The 24,533-nt window shown below is 42.0% G+C and overlaps 2 protein-coding genes across 3 annotated transcripts in view; both read left to right on the top strand.

The window, feature by feature from the left end:
* The window catches only part of itfg1 (integrin alpha FG-GAP repeat containing 1), a 357,461-nt gene extending 353,207 nt beyond the window's left edge, over nucleotides 1–4,254 (top strand). The window contains exon 18 of the mRNA XM_038806657.1: nucleotides 3,783–4,254. Within this exon, the coding sequence (XP_038662585.1) occupies nucleotides 3,783–3,842 (60 nt within the window). The 3' untranslated portion in view covers nucleotides 3,843–4,254. The remainder of the gene's footprint in view (nucleotides 1–3,782) is intronic.
* Nucleotides 4,255–8,031: 3,777 nt separating this feature from the next.
* The window catches only part of LOC119971290 (neuropilin and tolloid-like protein 2), a 64,997-nt gene continuing 48,495 nt past the window's right edge, over nucleotides 8,032–24,533 (top strand). Inside the window, exons 1-2 of one of the 2 annotated variants that reach the window (XM_038806653.1) lie at nucleotides 8,032–8,701; nucleotides 11,866–11,919. In XM_038806653.1, coding sequence (XP_038662581.1) covers nucleotides 8,665–8,701; nucleotides 11,866–11,919 — 91 coding nt within the window. In that variant the 5' untranslated portion in view covers nucleotides 8,032–8,664. The remainder of the gene's footprint in view (nucleotides 8,702–11,865; nucleotides 11,920–24,533) is intronic. The other variant, XM_038806652.1, reaches the window with a different exon arrangement.

Here is a 24,533-nt window from a genome sequence, read left to right as displayed (position 1 = left end):
GAAAATGTTCAATATTTTTTTTAAGTTGATCAGTTTGTCTCCTTCACACTGCATCATCCCAAGTTTGAACGGTGCAGGAGACCGACATGCTTGTGCTAAAACAATGGCAGGTATCCACTTTTCACAGATCGTGTATTTCCTTGTCGATACTTCCAAATCTTTCTGAAAAACACTGCATTTAACCTGTTCTCATATCACGAAACCTGACTTTAATGTTTGCTCTCAACCAATTCTCTTGTCTTCGACAGCTTCAGCAAATCAAACCCTGTGCCTAACTGACGTTTTACCATGAATAATGTCAGAGAAGTTTGGGTTGTTGAATGTATTGTATTCCTGTACGTCATTTAGACAATGATCCTTGCTCACGAGTTACCTTCAATCAATGCTTAATTGTCTGAACAAACCTCGCAGCCAGCCCATTTGTGGCAGGATGATAAAAAGCGGATCGATGTGTTGGATTCCATTCTCCTTTAGATAATTTGTGAATCCGTGCAAAATGAACTGTAGCTTATTGTCATTAACTAGTTGTTCAATACATACGAATCTTGCAAAAATCCTACCCAGTCTTTCTATTGTTCTCTCTGAGGACATCGTCTTCATACTGCCGACTCCAGGCCATTTCGAGTGCGCACCTACCACAATTAAAAACATTTGCCCTTCACGTGGTCTGACAAAATTTATGCGAACTGTTTGCCATGGCCTTTCTGGCCATTCCCATTGGTGTAATGATGCTAGTGACGGAAAGTTTTGAACCTTTGCACAAGTCAGACACATGCTCGCATTCTCGATTTCGCTCTCGAGCCCTAGCCACCAAAAATAGCTTCTGGCTATCTCCTTCATCCTTACAATGACCCTCATTCCCCAGAGGAGACAACCAGTCTGTAAGGATAGTTTGAGTCTTCAGATATCGCCTTCAACTTCAGGTTCACGAGTTACCTTCAATCAATGCTTAATTGTCTGAACAAACCTCGCAGCCAGCCCATTTGTGGCAGGATGATAAAAAGCGGATCGATGTGTTGGATTCCATTCTCCTTTAGATAATTTGTGAATCCGTGCCATGAAGTACCATGTCGATAACTTCTGACAGTGGTGGATTATTTCTGGTATATTATTTAGCTTGTCCTGCAGTTACAGGAGTGTTATCAATTTCTTCGACGTAGAAAATATTACCACACGAAATATTAATTGATGACTCATTAGATAAAGATAATCTAGAGAGAACATCAGCATTAATTGAGATATTTTATTGAGTATGTAAGTGCTGACAATAGCAATACCCATCTCTGCATCTGGCTCCCTGCTACAGATGGAATAACAGTTTGTGGCCCAAGTATCACTGTTACTGATTGATGATCCGTTAGTAAAGTAAATTTCCTTCCGTATAGCAATTGATAAAAATGTTTGATTCTGAAGGTAATGCCTAGAGCTTCCTTATCTATCTGTACATTGTTTATTTCTGCTTTGTTCAAGACATGCAAACCTCCAGCAATCCATTATACTCCTGAGTACCACCAACACATGCTTCTGTCTCCTCCTCGGACTGACAATCTAAATTCCATTGGATGAACATATTTGCACTGCTTTGTTAGACAGGTTAAGCAATAAGTGATGTCGGATGGCTTCTTCCAAGGTTATATATTCTTAGTTGTTCTTGAGAGACTTTTATAAAGATCGATGAGGAGTATATCTTGGGATAATAGCTGCAAAGTTCCTGTTAAAATACTATTCTCATGATACTCTCATGTTATAGTATTATGATTGAGTACATGTCTGCAACAATGAATGAGTAGGTAGAAAAAGAACAGGGAAAGGATAGTGCTATCGCTGAAAATAGAGGAGGCCTTTAATTTCAGTCTGCCCCACTCCCTCTATATTCTCATGGTCCCAGGACGGCATGGTGGGGTATTGATTAGCAATACTGCCTCACGGCAGCGAGGACACGGGTTCAATCCCGACCCCAGGTCACTGTCTGTATGGAATTTGCACATTCTTCCCGTGCCTGCATGGGTTTCACCCTCACAACCCAAAAAATGTGCAGGGCAAGTGAATTGGCCATGCGAAATTGCCCCTCATTAAATTGCCCAATTCTGGAAAAAAATAATTGGGTACTCTAAATTTTTTTGTTTTATTTTCATGATCCAGGCTTTCCATTGTGACCTTCTCAGAAGTATTTAAGAGAGGAAAGTTCCTCAGCCTTCCTCCCATCTGCTACCCGTTGTTTATTGGTTTGTGTTACCAATAGTTTTGAGATATTGGAAGTTTGAGAAATAACTGGACTGGTACCAAGTACCTGTGCAGGTAGATTTTATTGGAAGTTTGCTTTGTTGATTTACCTTTACAGATGTAAATGCATTAATACCTTGAGTTTGAAGTTGGGCCTACAAACTTGGGCAGATTTGTGCAAAGCTAGGAAGCACTGTAGGGTTGTCTGAGGACTTTGCGTGTGGTCTCAGTCAAGATGTGACAGATTCAATTAGAACCTTTTTGTGCAATGCATACTTTGCCCACCCACTTTGTAAATGGAAATGCAGGGTAGTTTTACTTTGGGAAATTTGTACGGCTGGCAAATGTCTTCTCATCTGCTTCCCCTTTGAATCATCTCCGCTTGCCCAGACTGGGTGGTACTCTTGTGGAAAGGATGCACTTCAGTGTCGAACATGCCATTATTTCTTTGGTCCAGTTCTTCGAAGAGCAATTCCACAGCTGTATCATTGAGTGCATTAGGTCTTTGTGGGCATCGTACCATTTCTTACAGCATTACAAACTTATACTGAACACAAAGCTTTCAGCAAATCTACAGCTTCAGCAGCATGATGTAGAATGTACTAGGTTTCCTTTTCATCCCTCAAACCTGGATTTGAACTTAGCACAGTGTAAGACTGGGATAAAGATTTTCTCTGACAACTTTAATTGGTTTATATAAAATTAATTTGAACACCCAGTTACTGATAGATGTGAAGTAATACTGCTAAAATACTTGTTATTCGGTTGAGTGGTATTAGGTTAGCAATTTTAGGTTACAATCACAAAATATTGGAAATGGAAAGATCTACACAAGTCTATTGTTATGTTAAAGTTGCTCTCAACTGTGTCTGACTTGGAAGTGCATTATGCATTATACTGACGACTCTAACTTTGAACACAAAGTAAGGTTTTTTTTATTTGTTCATGAGTTATGGGCATAGCTGTCTGTCCCAGCATTTATTACCCATTCCTAAGTGCCTTGAATTGAGAACCACATTTCATAAGGTCCAGAATCACATGTAGGTCACTGGTCTCAGATAAGGGCTACAGATTTCCTTCCCTAAGTGGCATTAGTGAACCAGCTGGGTTTTAAACCCAGGTCCTCGGAGTATTATCCTGAGTCTCTGGATTGCTAGTCCAATGACAATACCACTCCACCATTGTGTAGTGACTGTGAAAGAATAAAGTATTAAGTGAATTAGCTTGGACTTATTTTAAATTAGAAATACAATGTAAAGGGAACAATGTAAATGTAGATCTTTGTTTAACTTAATATGGATGATAGAGACCTCACCAAAAAACTGAGAAATCCTCCTCCTTTCCTATGAACAGAATATTATTATTATTCTTGACTGACTAAATGGTATTTGGTTAAAAGCAACTTTCCCACCTGGGTAAATATTTACAGAGAAAATTCAAAATATATATTTTATTTTAAAAAGAGTAATTTGGGCCAGAAAGTTCTGCTCATGGCATATTGCTCACTAAATACAAAGGTATATTTATGCCTAATTACTTTTTTTTAACTTGCATTTCAGAAAGCAGATGACCGGGAGAAGCGCCAAGAAGCACACAGGTTTCATTTTGATGCCATGTGAAATGCAATGGTTTCTAAGAGACAAATGCTAACTGTTGATCTAAAATATTACTCGTGGAAAAAGATGAATGTTTGATGTTGAATTGTACATAATCTAAATGCTTCCTGGATTTCTTTTTTAAAATCTAATTTATGGTTTCTGGATAGTGGTTGCAAATAACTAGAGTTGTATATTTTGGGGTGTTAAGAATCATTGAAAGATAAATTATGTATTTCATTGTGTTACTGCACGTGTTTTCAAATGTATATTCTCTAAGCATGGTGATTTTTTTTCTGATGTTATTAATGTGGCTCATCAACCTTGAAAAGTTTATTAAAATAAGTGGTCTCTGTGAAAGAATATAGTTAATATTTCCGGTAGGTCAAAATGAATCATGCTGTGGTGTATTAAACTTTTAATGATTTAAAACAAATAGTCTGTTTCAAATTCTGCTTTTCGTACGGCTGTATGATTTCATTGTTTTAGCTGTGAGACAGCACTTAGACTGGCATCCAGTTATGAGACTAAATGTCTGTGGAGTTCTAGTATTTAAATCCCTACAGTGCAAATTAGTTTGTGATAGAGGCAGGTGCATAACTTAAACATGTAGCTGGAGTGCCAGTAATCTCACTTTTAGCAGTACACAGATAATAGAATGATTTGACTGATAAACATCTGTTAGGCTTTAGGGTGTCTTAACACTTCCTTTGAAAATATACTCCAATGGCCAAAACATGCAAAGGGGATAGATTCTTCCTTGAGATAATTTTACTGAAAGTTGACTATATATTTATTTTGTTACTCCACTTTTTGCTTAGAAGAGGAATTTCTCTGTCACATATTCGTAAATTGAACCTGCTCAATGAGTTACTACTATCCGTTCCCACCTCTGTCCTCCTCTGTCAAGTAAAGGAAGAGAAAGCTTTGTTTCATGCAGATTAGATATTGGAATTGAAGTTCATTTGAATGAGTTATCTAAAATTTTAAGCGATCTTAGCTGCTTCGAAGGCCTGTGGGTAGAGTTTCTTTTTATTGCTACCCAAAGAACATGAAAGGTATCAAATTTTAGTTCTGCAGCACATAATTGAGCGATTTTATAACACCAGAAACTTTTATTTTTACCTTGCACAGATAGCAAGACTTAACAGTAAGTACAATAGGAAATGAGAACATTTCAAATGGGTCAAATTTACTACACAGTTTTGTGTCAACCAGTTTGAGATTGTATCAATGTTAAAGTGTAATTTGGGTATGGATTACCCAGAATCTGAGTCTTGTAGTTGCAAATCTGCCTTTGGTCCAAAACTTTTTTTTAAATTGCTTCCAATTATGCAATTTTTAAAAACTTTAGTAATGTTTTAATATCCGTAGAATTAGATAGTTTGGCAACATGTAGGTTTTTGTGTGAGGGGGAGCTCTGCATAAGCTTTAAGATTAACCTTATAACTTCTTGGGCTGAACTTTACACCAGCAAATTTGAAGACAGCGAATGTAAAATCCAGCGGGTGGTCTTCCTGCAGCCTCGCCCGTTGCCTCCGACCTTTTTTTCATAAATTTAGAGTATCCAATTTTTTTTTCCAATTAAGGATCAATTTAGTGTGACCAATCCACTTAACCCCACGCAAACACGGGGAGAATGTCCAAACTCCACACAGCCATTGTCCCGTGGCCGGGATCGAACCTGGGTCCTCAATGTCGTAGACAGCAGTGCTAACCACTGTGCCGTGGTGCCACCCCAACTGCCTCAAACCTGTCTAAAATTATTCAGTGGGAAGGGTAGTCATCAGGCACCAATAGGCCTATTCAGGCCCTTAAGTAGCCAGTTATAGTGTTTGAATAATTTAACTAATTCTGCAAGTTCAGCAATATGTTTGGTGACTTGTAAATTGGGAAGACCAAAGCCATTGCCTTCTGTCTTGGCAACTGGGGAGGCAGAACCAGACTGTTCACAACTTTGACATTTGACCCAGCAACAAGGATTGCTCGCCTCCACCCCAACTACAGCCCATCTTCTGCTGAAACCTCTATCCATGCTTTTCTTTTAATCTCTGGACTCAATTATTACAATGCTTCCCTGTCTGATCTTCTGCTCTCTGTAAACTTCAGTTCATTCAAAGTTTACCCAGATCCTAATTTAAACCAAGTCCCATTCATCCATCACCTCATTCTTGCTGAGGTCCATTGCTGCTGGTTCCAGCAACAACTTAAATTGAAAATTATCATCCATGTGTTCAAATCCGCCTGTTGCCTCACCCCTCCCTATCTCTGTATCTCCTAGCCCTATAACCTTTATAGAAAACTGTGTTCTTCCAATTCTAACCTCGTGTGCATCCCTGATTTCTCTTGTCCCACCAGAGGAAACCGTGCTAATCTCTGAAATTTAAACCTCTTTGCCGCTGTCTCTCGCCTCCTTTAACACATTCCTTATCATCATAGATATCATAGGTATCTTAAAATTTGCAGTGCAGAAGGAGGCCATTCGGCCCATTGAGTCTGCACCGGCTCTTGGAAAAAGCACCCTACCCAAGGTCAACACCTCCACCTTATCCCCATAACCCAGTAACCCCACCCAACACTAAGGGCAACTTTGGACACCAAGGGCAATTTATCATGGCCAGTCCACCTAACCTGCACATCTTTGGACTGTGGGAGGAAACCGGAGCACCCGGAGGAAACCCACGCCCACACGGGGAGGATGTGCAGAATCGAACCTAGGACCCTGGAGCTGTGAAGCAATTGTGTGCTATCCACAAGGCTACCGTGCTGCCCATCACATACCTCATTCGTCTATTCTGATATCTATGTGACTTGACATCATTTTCTGTTTATTCATTCACAGGATGAGGGCCATCATTTATTGTCCAAATCCAATCATCCTTGAGATGGTAGTTGTGAGCCATCTTCTTAAATTTCTGCAGTTCACGTTGTGAAGTTACTTCAACAGTGCTGTTAGGGAGGAAGATCCAGGATTTTGACCCAATAGCAAGGAAGGTATAGTGATATATTTCCAAGCCAGAATGGTATGGCTTGGAGGCGAATGTAGCGACAATGTGGTCCCACATGGCTGCTGCCCTTTTCCTCTGAGGTGGTGGAGGTCGATGAAGATTTGGTAATGTGTTGCAGTGCATCTAGTAGATGGTGCACAGTGCAGCCATAGTGAACCAGTGATGGAGAGCGAAGCTGTTGAAGGTGGTGGTCGGGGTGCCAATCAAGTAGGCGGTTTCGTCCTGAATGATGTGGAACGTATTGAGTTTGGTTCCAGCTGCAATCATCCAAGTAAGTGGAGTGTGTCCCATTACACTTCTGACTCTTAACGTGTTGTTGAGGAGTCAGGGGGGAGGTGAATAACTGGTCAAAAAACAGCCGGTTCTCTAAGGACCTGCTCCAGTAAAGCCAGTTGGATCGTTTCACTGCATTAAAGAAGCCATATACATAGAGGTTGGCGCTGGATATTGTGTTCGTCGCCCTGTCATGCATCAAAACTTATATCACAGAGTGCTGAGCAGGTTCAATGTATTTGTCTTGTAAAGGATACTTTCCCTGGTGCTTGCGATTAATCCATTCTTCATCGACTTTGCGATCCCTTTGACCAGTCATCTTTTTTTACCCAATGGTTTCTCACTGAACGGATGGACATGTCATCTTATACATCCTTGATGCAGGAGGCGGCTTCTGTTTGTTTAGACTGAATGCCAGATACAATAAAACTACAAATAAAGATGGAGAGGTCCGAGGGATTGGAAACAAGTCTGGTCTGCTGGATTTCCACATAACTGACTAATTCCGAGTGGGAGACATTGCTGTCAATAGCAGCGCATTGTCCCAACCCCCTAACATGCTGAAAGACTGAAGAGGTTTTGTTGTATTTGTCGCCACAATCCCAAACGTTTAACGATCAAAGATAGGGTGGCAGCTTGCGTCTTTCAAGCCATAACAGTACTATTTTGTGCTGTGTATGAGAACAGTTACTTAGAGACCCAACCCAATGGGGGGGGGGGGGGGGGGGGGACAAAAAGGGTGTATTTAAAATTCTCTTTCGTTGACATGTTCTGCGATAGCGACCGAATGATGTTTACAACGGGTGTGGTGTACACTAATCTCTTTAAGTCATGGAAAACTTAGTCTTTTTTTAAAAAAGGGCTTCATTACTGAGCAGCCTGTGGCCACTGGCGTTGTGTGTGTGGAATTGGAAGCAGCAGGCTGCAGCTCGCTGTCTTGTGTGGAGTGGGTGCATGCGTACAAGCTGCTCATTGAAGCACACACACCACGGCGAGCTGGAAGTGAGCTTCATTCATTCGCTCTACTGTGTAGCAGGAGTTCACCCAGCTGGGAGCTGGAGTGCCTGCAGCTACCCCTCGGAGGGGCTACAGACCCTTCCCGGCCGCTTTGGCAGGCTTGAGGCAGCTTCCAAACTCTGCTACTTTCCATTCTCGGTTTATCAATTGAAAGGTCGGTTTTTGGAAAGATCTGCCGCCCGGGAACATTCTTGGAGGGTTCTTTGTGGAGGAAATACCCAAGGGATAGACCTGACTAAAGGATGGAATTGACCCAAGGCGGAAAGTTTGTCATCCCAGAAGCGGTGTAGGGTGAAGGCATGGCTGGTGTTTTGGACAGAATTAGAATATCGGAGAATGGGATTGAGGACCTGATCTGTGAATGTAGGTAGGTATCCGGGGGGAAAGCTGCCGACTGCAAGGCTCATTCGCTGGATTCTTTGTTTCACTTGACAAGCCCTGGGAAGTGCTCTGCCTCAGTCTGTCTCTGTCTCTGCCTGTAAACGGTCAGCTTTGCAGACCCATCAGAAGAGAAGCTCCGAAGAATTTACACCTTCCAAACGGAAATAATGGTGCTGGAAAGACGGTTTTTCTTCATGTTCAAAGGTGAGTTGCAATAAAAGATAAAATAACGTCGCCATCTACAGGACGGTCTTGTGCTTTGTAAATCATCAAATCCTATTGTCCAAAAATAATTGTTTTTATAAAACCCTCTTTTTATTTTAAAAGCTTTTGGTTTCATGACAAAATTAGTTTTTTTCCCAGCGGGCTAAAATAATATTTTAAACGAAGACTGGTAAAATTCCCATCGTTTTTAAAAAAATCTTTTTATTGGTATTTTCAGGAATTATAAAAAATTGTGTACATTGTTGGTCTTGTTCATTCTCTGTACAATACAGAAATTTTGTATTTCCCTTCCCTACAGTCTGCCACCCCTCCCCCCAAAGAAATCTCTGTTTGTGTTATGTTTTACAATGGCCAGGTATTTGGAAGGATCTGAAGTCCATCCTGTACAGAATCATGTTATCGCTGTTTCATTGTTGTGTTCCAATCCATATTAAACCACTAAAAGTTTGCACAAACACAGCAGGCGGACCTGCCTCACACACAGTAGCAGAGAAGGTGAAAGACTTGCCCGGAGCAAGTCTCAGTCCCAATGGGTCTGATTGTAGAGCTGCCGGAGCTGGGACCCGGCCTCGGGGGTCCCTGTGTATCATAGAGTGGAACCGCGGCCGCTCATACCTGTTGGCCGGGAGATGGGAATTAAATCTTCCACTACTTCCTGGTTGACGGATTCCAGAGGGGCCTGTGCTGGGTGACCCTTCCCCGGTGTTTGGAATGGAGTGCAAGGTGCTGAAGTAACAGCTCCACGTGGAGCTGCGAGTTCCTCCTACCCCAGCACCTTTCGATGACCACAACTTTCAGCACTCCATTCCCCCTGTGCCGTCCCACCTGGAGATCCCGCTCCAATCTTTTCTTCATTTTACAAATTCTTAAAGGTTTTGTCTTGAGTAGATATTTAATCCAGCCCATTGCAAGACCAACTCTCTCAGCCGGCAACTTAATTAGTATTTAATGAGCGGGACAGACGCTGAAATTACCTCCTGATCTAACATTCTTACACCTACAGTCATTTTATGTTTTGTTCTGAACTGCTAGTTTCGAACAGCAGGATGTGGGAAAAGCTGGAAGAGGTTGGAGTTCATTCAGAGTTCATTCATCGAGACCATCCCATCGCTGCAATCTCATTTACCAGTTCGAATTAAAATGCTGAATAAATTGTGGAAACGCCAAACAGAAACGATGGTGTTATTTCTCATCCACGAGTGGGAATGGTGCAAACCCATGTATTTTCATACTAATTTAATTGGCCGTTGTAGACCATTCTACAGTGTGGGTAATTGATTGGAAGTGTCAGTCCTTCTGATTTACAACCAGAACGTGCCGATTCGCCACTACTTGGGACTGTATCCACTAACAGTAAAACAGGCTTGTTCCAAATGGCGAATGAGACTGACCCGGAATTATGCAAGAGTCTTGTATCGAAACTGGAAAATATCAGGTTGATCCCAGAAAAGGTATCCTGAATCCTCCCAACAACAACATAAAATTCCGCCTCCCGATTTCAATCACAATGAGGCCAGCATTTGGGATTCGCTTGTGCAAGGCAGTCCATCTTTGCTTGCTGAGTGCATGTGTGCATTGGCTCGGTCTGCCACATGAAATCGGAAAATGTCTGAAGGGAACGAGATTTCTCTATTCCCCAGCTTTCTCCCGCCCGCACAGCCGGGAAATCTGTACCAGGATCAGACTGGGATCTGGGTCTTGGCCCTCACGCTGTCGATGCTCTCTCGGCACCGGAACAGGAGAAAACTTTTGATGCATATGAGTGAATGTGAGAAGGACCAAGGAGTTTCCACTACGCCCATTTCCAAGGAAGTGTGTCCATAATACATGATCCCCTCTTCCCCTTCACTGAGGTTATGTCGGTTCACTCTCTCGAGGAGCAATATGCCTAATTTATTTTGAAAAATGTAACTTTCTCTCAATAATCTCCACACATGGTGTTATTTCTGGTGTTTGTCACTCAATAATGATGCATTGAGCACTCAATACATTTTCAACAATGTGGCTTAACTCGCAGAAATTGGCCCAAGCACAACTGTGCAACAATAGGAAATGTTATTTTGATATAATTGGTATGAGGGGATTCAGGAGCCAGGTGTGGAGTAAGATAGTTGAAGCTGCTTGAATTTCTGTTTTTTGCTGTCATTAAGGCTAAGCCTGGCTCTGCTCCACTCGGTTAACTCGGGGTGGGTGTAAAGGAATCTTATCAATTCTACTCACTAAATTTAAACACTTGATGGTTTTTTTGGGGGGGGGGGGGGAGTCGCAATCCTTTCAAATCAGATTTGAGATAGCGGTTCAGGTAAAAACGAACCAGCATTTACCGCCAAATTGCAAAGGTTTGGGCTTCTTTACACAATTTAACATGCGGTGTAACTAGAGTGCAAACACCCAGCTACACCAGAAAGCTTCATGAGGCTGTGTTCCGAAAACGCCGCCAAATTGGGAGAGATTCCTCTCTCAATCCCATTGTTTTGAAAATCCAAGCTGTCCCCGCACTTGATTTCCCCCCGATCATCCCAATCTCTTCGTCCAAGAAGTTGGGAGTAGGGGCATTTCTGGAATTTTTAACCGGGACGCATTGCAAGGGGGGGGGGGGGGGGGGGGGTCATTCCTGACCCAACCCGAACCCTAAAACGCCTGAAAGGAACTCACTGCGGAAACTACCGTCCCCGGCAGATGTGCCATCGCTCGTTAAAATCGCACAGCTTCCCAAACTGTATAATGCGTGCAGTCTGTTTCGGGAAATATTATAGAAGTGCCCCGAGGTTAATGTCTCCACCCCCTCAGGGGAGAATGCAGAAAATATTCCTGATGACAGACTCCTGAGGAGCGAATCCCCTAAACAAAATCCTCAATAAACCTGCTTGATCACGGGGTGTGAAAATGGACTTCATCCTACAGCTAAAAAAAAACAAATCTTGTAGGTTTGATTTCCCCCACGAGTAAGATCAGTTATTTGGGAATATCTTCTCGTGTTGTCTACATGTATGCACATATATTTTAGTGATTTTCCAGAGACAAAATGTTAGTTTTTTGCTGTAAATTCCTAATCTCTGTAGAATTCTACCCAATTGTTGTTAAGATACCCGCGCCAATGTTACCCCAATCCTCAGACACTGAAACCTGCTTTTATCTTACAGTCTGGTCGATCATTGTTCTCACTGGAGGAATCGCCTCTATACAGAAGGCACAAGGTGCGTTTGCATTTTTTTCTTTGACCGCGACCAGTTCAGTTGGTTGTACCGGATGGCCTTGAAATCTTCGGTATTAACTCGTAAAAGCTAACAAGATTTTGTCTACCAGCTACCAAAGTACATTTGTAAGTGTAGATTGTACAGCCCATCTTTGTATCAGTAAGATAATGGAATGTACTGGCTGGAGCAGCCTGAGATTTATCGCCACTCTAACAGCATTCGAGCCCAGTTTGTTTCGACCTTCCGTCTTACAGGCGTTTCTGTTAATGGGTCACCGCTTCCGCAAGTCCATCCCATCAGATTGAGAAAGGGCAGCAGGACAATATATTTAGGTTGTTTAATAACTGCGTCTTGGAGGCTACCAGAGATCAGGATAGCTACTCGCACATGTATTACTAACCATCCGCGCAAAACTATTCGCTGGCAATTAGCTGTATGCTGCCAGAAGGACATGGTACCATAGGAGGTTAGAATGGGTGAGATCTCCCTGGACTGGTCTCCGGCGCTCAGATCACCATGACCCTCTCTGTGAGGAAGTCTAACAGGAGCAGGGCAGCTGCTGTGTGTGACATGAGGAGGAGTTTGACCTCTTGTTAATGACATCTTCTCCATTCCGGCATATGGATTTTCAATTGCTTAAGTTGAAGAATGAAAAAGCCAATTAGATCAGTTGAAATATCCTCAATAAGTGACAGCTGACGCGACTCTCACTTCGCCAGAAGCGGTTCTTTAATGCATGTTTAAATTAAAGAAAAAGAGTTTTACTCCAATTTTAGGAAATCCTATCATAGTAAATAGGAGAGTTGCGACAAAATTGGGTTGGAATCTCCCTTATGTAATTAAAAATGAAGCGGTTTTTTTCTCCTAGTAAACTAGTAAAGGCTGTTACCCGGGCAATTAAACCAAAAGTCTCGTCTCGACTCCCCGCGGTCTTCTTTCAAACAGAAGGCAATACATTACTTCCAGTTTTCAATTAATAAAGAACGCAAATGATTCCAGACATTTTAAAATAAAGCCATTTGCAGCCTCCGCGCCAACCCTCTTCAACCATGGACAACACAGCAAATCAGAACCATGCTTCATACCGGGCACTGTGCTGATGGCTGAAGAGACTAATTCGGGAAGCAGGTTCTGCCACAAGTGTCACATATGCAATGGTTATCAGGTTGTGAGCTTTTTTCAGTATTGGTGCCTGTTGTCAAGCCTTTGTTCCCACTGATGTTCATGTTGGTGCTCGCCAGCGCACAGGCCATGTCCTCACCTGGTGCCTACCAGCTGCAGGAATCACTGTTTAGGGGTTTCATGTCAGGTATGCAGGACTTTAAACATCCTACTGGTCGTCTGACTCTGGCTATCTCTATCTACCTCGCTGCTTAGAAAATCCTTGGGTATGTGGACCATATGAAACCATGTCCACGCCAGCCAAGTTGTCTTTGCTTGGTAAGCACCAATGTACTTCAGAGAGAATTTCCACATTCCATGATATGCCCAGAGTGTGGCACAAATACAAAGATGAATGTTGTTGCATTTCCTTTCTAGATAGCTGCAGCATCATGTACAAGGTGCGCAGAACACAGCTTTCATAACGCAGCATATTGGTCTGAAGAATCAGCCTGATATTCCTGATGTTATTGGGGCTGGCTATTCCTGATGTTATTGGGGCTGGTTTAGCACAGGGCTAAATCGCTGGTGTTGAAAGTAAACCAAGGCAGGCCAGCAGCACGGTTCGATTCCCGTAACAGCCTCCCCGAACAGGCGCCAGAATGTGGCGACTAGGGGCTTTTCACAGTAACTTTATTTGAAGCCTACTTGTGACAATAAGTGATTTTCATTTCATTTTTTCATTTCATTTGAAGCCTACTTGTGACAATAAGCGATTTTCATTTTCATTTCATTTCCATGCACATTTTGTGAGTCAGCCAAAGGTGGTAGCTGCTTTCCCTACACGTCTCATGAATTCTGCATCGGATGATGACCATAGTGTTATGGACCAGGTTTAGAAAACTCCAAAGTATATCATGGAGTTCACCTGACCCACAACGTTTAATAGATTTTGGTTATGGGGAGCACAAGGGTCCACTTTACAGGTGTGATGCAACAGAGATCTAAAAGTATTTTTAAAACAAATCAACGTTTAATCTATGAATTCAGTTAACACTTTATACACACACAGTAAATATCTTATCAACTACAAACACTGATACTTTCCTAAATACAATATTCTCTAGGTAACCCTTTGTAACTTTCCTAACAACATCCATAAGCCCAAAACACTTTTTAACAAAGACAGCAGGTTTAAATTTTCTACAGAAACAGGTATTACTTTGAAATCATCAATGAGCTGAAGACACTCTTTAGCTTGGAGAGAGAAAGATCAATACACACATCTGCTTGTTTAACATGCAGCTCTCCAACTGAAAGCAAAACTAAACACAGAGCCAAAACCAGCTTTCAGCACAAAACAAAAGTAAAAAGCAAAGCAGAGCCCAGCTCCACCCACGTGCTGACATCACTGCAGCTATTTGATAAACACCCATTTCTTAAAGGTACATTGACCTGGCAATAGACCCAAGGCAACAGACTTTGCAAACCACTTCCAGTGGGGTGTTATTTAGTGTGGTCAAGGGCAGAGATATGACACCATTTTCCATGACACTTATAGTCAGGGAGAAGAAGTTAGAGGCAAGGGAGAGACAATCCCTGGGCAGAATGTGATATTTGGTAAGATTTCCCACCATGGGAGTTTGGGGGGTGGGGGTGGAGGGGAGTACAGTAGTACAGTGGGTGGGAGAGAGGTGGGTGGGCATCTTAACAGAGAGGCCAAGGAAGGAGGGAGCACTGGGGGAGAGCACCCTATCAGGAAAGGTACCAATGAGGGAGGTAACCCTCTTTTCCCAACTGAAGCTAGGCTCAAAATGAATGGCAGACAGGAAGTAGCCCTTAAGTGGCCATTCATTAGCTGCAAGGGTCACAGCTGGAACAAAGGTGAGGACCTTTGGTGGGCCACCAATCTTCCCCCAAATCTTGTTGAGTCCTACCCTGCTAATGTGAATGCTATAGTGAGATCTACAAAAGTAAGGTGAAGGGTTATATCTGGCTCCCTTCACTTCTCAAGTCGCCGGACAATGGAGAAGATCATGTTAGCATGGGAAACAGCACTGTACTTCTGAGTCTGCAGGTACTGGGATCCAGGGTGAGGTAGCCAATTGGATGCAAAATTGGCTTGACGACAGAAGACAAAGGGTGGTTGCAGAGGTTTCTTTTCAAACTGGAGGCCTGTGGCCAGCGGTGTTCCTCAGGGACCAGTGCTGCATCCACTGCTATTTGTTATTTATAGTAATGATTTGGATGAGAATTTAGGAAGCTTGATTAGAAAGTTTGCAGATGCCACCAAGATTGGTGGCATATTGGACAGTGAAGAAGGCTATTTAGGATTGCAACGGGATCTTGATCAATTGGGCCAGTGGGTCGATGAACGGCAGCTGCTGTTTAATTTACATAAATGTGAGGTGATGCATTTTGGTAGATTGTATCAGAGCAGGACCTACTCAGTTAATGGTAGGGAGTTGGGGAGAGTTACCAAACAAAAAAAGCTGGGTATAGAGGGATATGGGCCAAAATGCGGGCAATTGGGAGTAGCTTAGTGGTAAAGGCGGCATGGACAAATTGGGCCGAAGGGCCTGTTTTCATGCTGTAAACCTCTGTGACTCTATTACTTTACTGGTACTTTTAAGTATGACCCTAGCATCAGCCTTCCACACTTGGTTTGTGGATAACTAGTCTCCCAAGCTTTCCTTTGTTAAATGCAAACTTGGAGATAAAGTCTAGAAGTTCACTGACGCTGTGTTTGGTGCAGGCTTCGAAAATTGACAAAGAATTACAATCTAGACGTGACCTTTAAAGAAGTAGACCCCCACCCAGAATGATTCAATTCAGAACTTTCCAAAAGCTTGATAGCCTGGGTTGGAGTAATGGACACCTGATCCCCTTGGCAGCCCATCTTAATAGTTCATCAATGTCCATATTTTAAAATAAATAAAGGCAGTTCCAGAAGCTTCCACTTGAGTATACTCCATGTTTAAAGTTATGAATATGACATGCCTTTCACTGGGCATGACACCCGCATCTGCTCCGACAAGGTTGGAGTGAAGACAATGAATGACTTCAAAAGGAAATTGGATGGACGCTAGAGAGAAATAATTTCCAGAGCTGCAGGGATATAATGGAGGAATGGACTTGATTGAACTGCTTCGCAGGGAGCTGGCATGGACTTGATGGGCGGAATGGCTCCTTGTGTTCCATAATGTTTCTAATCCTAAAATGTAAATAAATGTTAATTACCAAACAGCCAACATGAAATTTTCAAAAGAAGTGAACAGATTCATTGTCCTTTCCAGATTTAGAAAAAAAAATGCCTGTATTCATTACTGTTTTACAGTGTTTAAGAGACTACAACCGCACGTTTCAATCTGTTCAAGTGGAATCATTCTTGAGTACTTGCACCTCAGATCTGAATAATTTATAAAGGAAGCTTTGCTAATTAAATATTCTAATCCAGTTTAAAGGGTCCCCATACACCTGCTCATTTGGGCTTTAATACATGTAAGGCATATTCATATGTGCATATTCTTATACTCAGTATTACAACATTTTGTCCAGCTCAGTTAGTAGATATTTTGCTGCTGAGAGTTTCACTTTCTTAGAAATGTGGCTTCAGCAGGGACAGGAAAGTGGTTGTATTTAAAAGCAGTTATGGATAACATTTTCTAATAGTTGGACGGTCGATAACTATCCCAGAACACAGTGCTGTGCAGTTCACCTCTTTATAGAATCCTACCAGCATTTTTATATTGAAATTTCTTTCCAATCAAACATTAGAACCATGAGCGATTTGAAAACATACAATTTTCTTGCAAACCTTTTAGAATCATCCCACAATTATTGACTTGCTACAAGTCGCATTTTATTAAATACACTTTAAAATTCAGGAGGTGTTTGCCTCATCAGCTTCTCGGTAATCTTTTTCTTATTTGAAATTGTGGTAGGTCTGATCTGCATTTGTTTACTGATACTGGGGCTGGTGTTTTTGCTGCCTTTGTCTCCACAGAAGGACAAGCTTCTTAAGATAGAATTTGTATTCCAGTTTTGACCATGGTCTGTAAGGGATATTATGTGACATTAAAGGCTCCTTGGTTTGTCATTTGAGAATTATTGCAAGCAACATGATGAAGATACGTAGAGATTGAGTACAGCATTCACAAAGAGTCAGTGCATAACATCAATGGCACAAACATTCTGCAATCTGAAAGGGCTGGAGTGAATTTCTTGCTTTTACATTTCCAGTTGATAACACTTATTGAATGTGACCTCATGGTGAACAGATAATTTCTATTGGAAATAGTAATCTTGGGACAATTAATGGTTTCTGTTTCAGGAACTTAGTCAGAATGGTATGTTTTGAGGTGAGTTTTAGAATTGATTTTAGTTATCATGTTCTACGTTAAAATTGTGTTTAATCTTCTCAATGAACTCAGAGTGCTGAATAAGCACTGTCTTTCTATGGCTTTCTCAGTCAAGGCAAGTTCGTCTGTTGAGCACTTCAGAAATTTGTAAATCAATTTCAGAGAGTACATCTTTCTTTTTAGTCACCTGGCAACAGAAAATGCTCTCCAAGAGCTTACACTTCTGTTCCATGGTCAATTCACTCACCACAAATATTAAGGCAAGCATCGTCTTCCCTTTATAACTATTTGCCACTGCTCATGTATGCTCTTGAAGCATGTTCCACTGACTCTCTACATTAAACAGATCTAATGCTTCTGTATCGCACCAGAACATTTCCACTTCTTCGCATTATATAATACAGTGACCATGTGGTTGCTGGCTGTGTTCCCAGTCAGTTCCCCTTCAACATCTTGCTGGCTGTTCTCATTAATGGAATTTAGTGCCTGTTTAACCGGTCGGGGTCTAAGTTTGTTTTTCAGATTGGCCAAATAAAGGGAGTTGATAGTTGCTACTTCTGCTCCATAAGCTGTGGCTGCGTCATTTACTAACCCTCTCTTGACTCTTTCCTGCCTTTCGTCCATTCCTACCTTCCATCCTAACAGTCAGCAAGTCAAGTGGAGGTACAGTCTCTTGAGCTGGGGAGAGCACCACTTTGGCAGTGTCCCAGCTATATCCACCACCACAGGAACCAATTTGTGGGGAATGTTGTCATACAGGATTTTCCCTCTGTGTTTTAGTACTAATCCGTTTTGTGGTCCGGGGGTGGCTCCAGAACAAATGGAGTGGGGTGATTTTGGGGTTGGCTTCAGCCCTGTCCTGATCCCAGAGAGGGCAATATTCCCTTCTATTAGTGTCCGGGGACACTTTTGCCCGAGTTCTAATCCTTTTACTGCACTGTTAGCCAGTCATCCAATTTCGGAACACTCATTGTTTGAAAATCCCCACCAATCCTGGCTTCACGGCGCCAGGATCCCAGGTTCGATTCCTCGCTGGGTCACTGTCTGTGCGGAGTCTGCACGTTCTCTCCATGTCTGCATGGGTTTCCTCCGGGTGCTCCGGTTTCCTCCCACAGTCCAAAGACGTGCAGGTTAGGTGGATTGGGCATGATAAATTGCCCTTTGTGACCAAAAAGGTTAGGAGAGGTTATTGGGTTACGGGGACAGGGTGGAAGTGAGGGTGTAAGTGGGTCGGTGCAGACTCGATGGGCCGAATGGCCTCCTTCTGCACTGTATGTTCTAATCCCCTGCCACAGTGACATTCACATAGCATTCAGCTGAACTACCATTTGGCTTTTGTATATAAGCTGCTAATTTTTACACCCAAACATTATGGTTTTAGTGGGGTGTATCCATAGTATCCATAGTACACCATCCTCACATTCCCCCGCGTCAGGTGGCGCAAACCAGAGGCATCCCGGGTATAAAAAGGTCATATTATTTGGGATGTCCTGAGTGTTTATCCCGATGATGAATACGATGAGATAGATTTCGGGTTGCATCTTTGCCGTCCATTGGTGTCCTGAGGAAATCCAGCATAATTTCTGTTTTTATCCTTGTCTAATATTTAATTTCTCTATATGTAAATGTATTTAAACTATGCATTCCCCCCCCCCCCCCCCCCCGTTTTTTTTTTAAGAGTCCACGAGGCTTGGAGTGGTCGGAAAGAACCTTATTTTAACTGGCCGGCAAGTCAGGGCGGCCTCTTTTATTTTTAGCAGCAATCACAGTTGGCCTGGGGTGTATCAGTGGTTGCTTGTCTCTGCTCTTTACAGGCCTGATGGAGTGCTTTTAATGCTGCCTGCAGATTGGTGCGCTTGGTTTGTAACTGTCACCGTGTGCTCGGCTTCATCTCTGACCAAGACAGCGTGCTGGATGTCTTGGTAGGCGTTCCCGCATTGGATCTATTCCCAGATGTATTAAACCAGCCCGATTTGCCCATGTTAATTCAGCTATTTCTCTATCCTTGTCAGCCTTTATTTGCTCTATTTTCTCCTGCTGCTGTCCTTTTAATCTCCTTATCTCCTCCTCCTGTCCCTCCATTAATTTCCTAATCTCTTCCTCCCTTTCCTCTTTAAGCTTCTTTATTTCTTTCTCCTTTTCCTCCTCCAGTTTTTTCATGTCTTCATGTTTTTTTCTTTCAACTTTTTAATCTCTTCCTTCTCTTCCTTTAGTTTTATAATTTCTTCCTCCTTCTCCCATGTAACTGCTTTGCTTTTTCTAATTCTTCGCGAACAGTGTTTAAAACCTGTTTGGCTCCTACTACCTGCGCTAAGCAGCTCAATATGGCCATCGCCTTCTCATATTTGGCTGCACGCTTTCCTAGATCCTTCGTCAAATTGTCCCAGTACTTCTGTCCTAAGGCTCTGGGACCTGTCTTGGTATTTGAACTAAATTCTGCCCATAGGGGCCACCCTTTCTTCTTTATATTATCTCTGATTTTCTCTTCCCAAATGGGACAATTCTCTACCTCTGAACTCTTTCCTGCCATTCTCAAGGACAAGAGGTAGGGAGTGGATTGGACTGCGGGTGCGGCTTTGGGCTATGTTCCAGTCCTAATCCCTCCGAGTTTAAATGCAAACTTGCAGAGTTTACCCTATCCCCCTCATTAGTCACACATGCAATTAGGACACACTTTCCCGGCGAAAAAACAGTAATTTGTCCAATACGGAGTAAACACCTGTGGGTTCTGATTTTTAAATAATCCTTCGATAGAGACCTTCTACTCCCTTCGATTTACTTGAAATCCTGACCGTCACGTAGGGCATCTGCCATCTTAATTCAGGCTCAGGCTAAATCTCCAGGAATATTAGGTTTTGTGGGATTTGATATCAGACCAACATAGTTACTTCTTGTCGATATCCCACCTGAGTTCGCTAATTATTGCTACCACAGTGTGTCTTTATGCTGTGGACAAATAATTGCGAACCGGCTTTGGTAATTTTTTATTTTATTTTTAATAATCTTTATTGTAACAAGTAGGCTTACATTAACACTGCAATGAAGTTACTGTGAAAAAGCCCTAGTCACCACATTTTGGCGCCTGTTTAGGTACACAGAGGGAGAATTCAGAATGTCCAATTCACCTAACAGCACATCCTTCGGGACTTCTTTCAAATAGTATTTATTCACACTCTCATAATGTTACAGTTAATCAATCACACCATCCAACACAAGTTATTTTACAGAACACTAAAGTTCATACTAGACCTTATCTTAACTTTAGTGTGACTAGCAAGTACCCAGACAGATAGAGGCCTTTAACTGTATTCGATTTCAATGTTCGGTCCTTGCCTGATCTGATGCTCTGACTCTGGTCTTCTGTTTGGTGGCATGATGGTCTTCTTCATGGTGCCCGGTGAAGACCACCGTTGTTTCATTGTTGTTGCGTGCTGCTGCAGAGAGTTTCTAAGGTGGTGCAGCACCTTTTAACCAGCTTGGATTTCACACCCTTTTTGGGTAATCTCTAGGTCATTGCCAATCAATTGATCAGGGCTCGATCACCCTGATCGATCAAGTCCAATCAGAGGCTGCCACATCAATTTCGGAGTGTGCACTCAGTGGCTATGCCTGCACATGTTGGGAGCAGGTAGGCCCTTCCAAATAAGTAGTTTATGTGTCACTGTGTCTGGTAAACAAGTGTGATTGACAGGATAGTTCTACTGTTCCTGGGATAGCTTGGAGATGACCTTTTTCCTGTGTATTGTAAAGTCTAGGCTGAGGCTTGCTCCGCAATATTTATTTAAACTGCAGCTTGCTTGTCCTTAAACATGGCCAATTCTCCCAGTGTCCTATGCCGGACACATCTTTGGTGCATGCAGATTTAAGGCAAATGGCGAAAGAACCAAAGGCAACGTGAGGAAAAAATATTTTACACAGCGAGTAGTCAGTATCTGGAATTCACTGCCTGAAAGTGTGGTGAAGCGGGTTTTCACAAGGCAAGGCAATTATCTGAAGAGGCAATGGAGAATAAGTTAGGGAAGTGTGTCGAGCTGAGTTGCTCTTGCAGTGACATAATGGGTTGAATGGCCTCCTCTGTACTGTAACCATTCTATGATTCTACAAATCAAAATGACAACTACAATTAACTCTACTCCTCGAAGATTTCATGCATACACTTTCAATATTACCCTGGTGTGACACAATATAGAATGTCATTCAATGCCACCACAGCCAAACAGAATGGTGAAAATCATCAATTCATTTAATTCTTTGTCCACCTTGCCAGGACCCATCTGGCAAGGTGGACAAAGTGAAAATTGGGATTTGTGAATTTTGTAGCAATCTATTGATTCTAGGTGGTAAGACAACTTAATTCATTCAGTTTAGGTGCGGCATAGGTGGCGTAGTAGTTAGCACTGCTGCCCCACGACTCCCAGGATATGGGTTCGATCCCGGCCCTGGGTCACTGTCCGTGTGGAGTTTGCACATTCTCCCCCTGTCTACGTGGGTCTCACCCCCACAACCCAAAGATGTGCAGGGTAGGTGGATTGGCCACGCTAAATTGCCCCTTAATTGAAAAAAAAGAATTGGGTACTTTAATTTTTTTTTAAATCGTTCAATTTAATTGAAAAATTATAAATGGTCATATGTTTTTGACTTAATGACTTGTCGCCATAATTGGTACCCATTCTGTGGGTTTACTGATGGGAGGAAATAACTCTGTTGCAATATGTTAATCAATTGCTTTCTTTTCCAACCTAGTAAGAAATTTGTATGGATAATTTCACTGCCAGCATTTACAGTTTTCTATTTAATATGGTATTAACTGTAGACAGCTCAGACTTTAAAAATCCATCACTGCATACATTCAAAACGTCTTAAGTCAGTGGTTTTTGTAAACAGTTTTTACATAGTGACATGGCATGACAGCTACCAGCAATTGCAGTAAGTTTAATTTCTGGCATATTTCCGCAGTAGTCATAGAATTGTGGATAGTAGTATAACATCTTTATCCATTATATGGAGTTCAAGATTGGGTATAATTCCTTCCCTAGTGCGGCTTAGTTTATATTTGCATATTGGATTTATCACACATTTATCATGCAGTTTTGGCTTAGCCTTACTGCTTGGGAGATAAAGATCATCCGGATTTCTCACAGCAAATGCATAATCTTTATTGGGGTATAGATGGCAAGTAGCTATACAAAGCTGAAATTTAAAACCTACATTGGCTGGCATTGTCACATTTAAAATAGATGTTTCCAGATTCTCCAGTCTTGTAATTTAGTTTTGCAGTACTTACACTGTTTGCAGTTCTTTTTTCTCCCTGCCTCTTTGTTTTAGAGTTGCCAGCTTTATTTTAAAACTGCATTTATGCATCTATGCAAGTTGTGGAGATTGAAGGGAAGTTTCCAAAATCTGCTGGGTCACCTCACCTGCTGGTCTCACAAACTGGAAATGGTGGGCATCTTACCAATAATTTACCACTCATTATGGTCTTTGAACGTTGTTGGTGTGTTTCGCTTCCAAAATCGGTGGTGAGTTGATTCACCTTTAGCCAACCTAGTTTTTTATTTGCCAAGTTTTACAGCCAATACTTGCCTGCTGCTCCCACATCCCAGAATAATTAAAAACATTTTGGCACTCCCCATTTTCTTTTTTTTTTTCTTTTTCCAATTAAGGGGCAATTTAGCGTGGCCAATCCACCCACCCTGCACATCTTTGGGTTGTGGGGGTGAGACTCACGCAGACACTGGGAGAATGTGCAAACTCCAAATAGTGACCCGAGGCGAGGATCGAACCTGTGAGGCAGCAGTGCGAACCACTGTGCCACCGTGCCGCCCCGACAGTCCCCATTTGCAAACTCTGTGGGCAACTTGATCAATACTGAGCTCTTTCTTGGCATCGGTGCCCTCGTTTGTCTCTCTGTCCTGACTCCAAATGCAGTTGTGTCGCAAATCCGTTACTTTGGTTCACCAAAATAACAAGTTATGCAAGACTGTTGCACAGTGATCAATCAGCTCCCCGTTCTTGTTTTCTTGAATTCAAACCAAAATTCACAAATGTATTCTTTTTATTATTTTCTTTAAATTTGAATTCTCTAAAATATTCTGTACTTCCATCACCCACCATATTCCATGGAAGCACAGGATATATGATGAAATGTTTTTCAATCATTAGGTCTCTGACACTTGTAACTTGTTAACAATTGGGCGGCGCAGTGGTTAGCACGACTGCCTATGGTGCAGAGGCACCGGGTTCGATTCCGGCCCCGGCTCACTGTCTGTGTGGAGATTGCACATTCCCCCTGTGTCTGCATCGGTTTCACCCCCACAACCCAAAGATATGCAGGTTAAGTGGATTAGCCACACTCTGGAAAGTGTGCCCCTTGGAAAAAATAATAATTGGGTACTATAAATTTTTTTTTTTAAACTTGTCAACAATTCATATCTCTTTGCATAAACTCCATCCCATATTATCTGTGATGTTCTCTGTTTTGTAAATCAGGATGTCTTGAGTACGTGGTGTTAATAAAGAACATTAAGCTAAGTAAATGACCAAAGCTGATTTATTTACACTACTTAAATAAGATTCGAACAAGTCACCAGGTATAAGTTATTCAATTGAACTATACGATATCTCTAACTAAGAGTTGCATAGAACTCTACACTATGCAACTAATCTCTCTTACACCTAAACACCTTCCCCCAGAATCCCAGGAGTCACATGATATTTATATGACTGTTTCTTATCTCCATCTGGTGGTGAGAAGTATTAACATCAAATTGTTAACCCTTTGTATTCCTTACAATATACATATTGTTACATTGTCTAAATTTCATTTAAGACTGGCCACTTTTGAGGCAGAGAGTTTTAATTCTTGGAAAGCAGTTTTAAATATCTCTCATATATTGTAATAAGAGATTGGATTTTTCTGATAGGTTCCATCCAATTTGCAGGAATAAATTGCAACGGTCTGATAAAACAATTGTGCAAATTCCTTTACAGCTGATGTATACCCTTTTTGTCTTCCCTCCATTTTATCTCTGTCACAAAGCTTCATTTAGATAATAACTTTGGAGCTTGGAAATCAGGCACACCATTTCACGACGTGAAGGTGTGCATGATACCATTTTGTAATGATGCCCATGTGAAATAGGTTTACAAGGT

Source organism: Scyliorhinus canicula, chromosome 9 (genome assembly GCF_902713615.1).
Source record: "Scyliorhinus canicula chromosome 9, sScyCan1.1, whole genome shotgun sequence".
Classification (NCBI taxonomy): domain Eukaryota; kingdom Metazoa; phylum Chordata; class Chondrichthyes; order Carcharhiniformes; family Scyliorhinidae; genus Scyliorhinus; species Scyliorhinus canicula.
The sequence above is the reverse complement of the archived record's forward strand: the minus strand, read 5'-3'. Positions and strand labels throughout refer to the sequence as shown.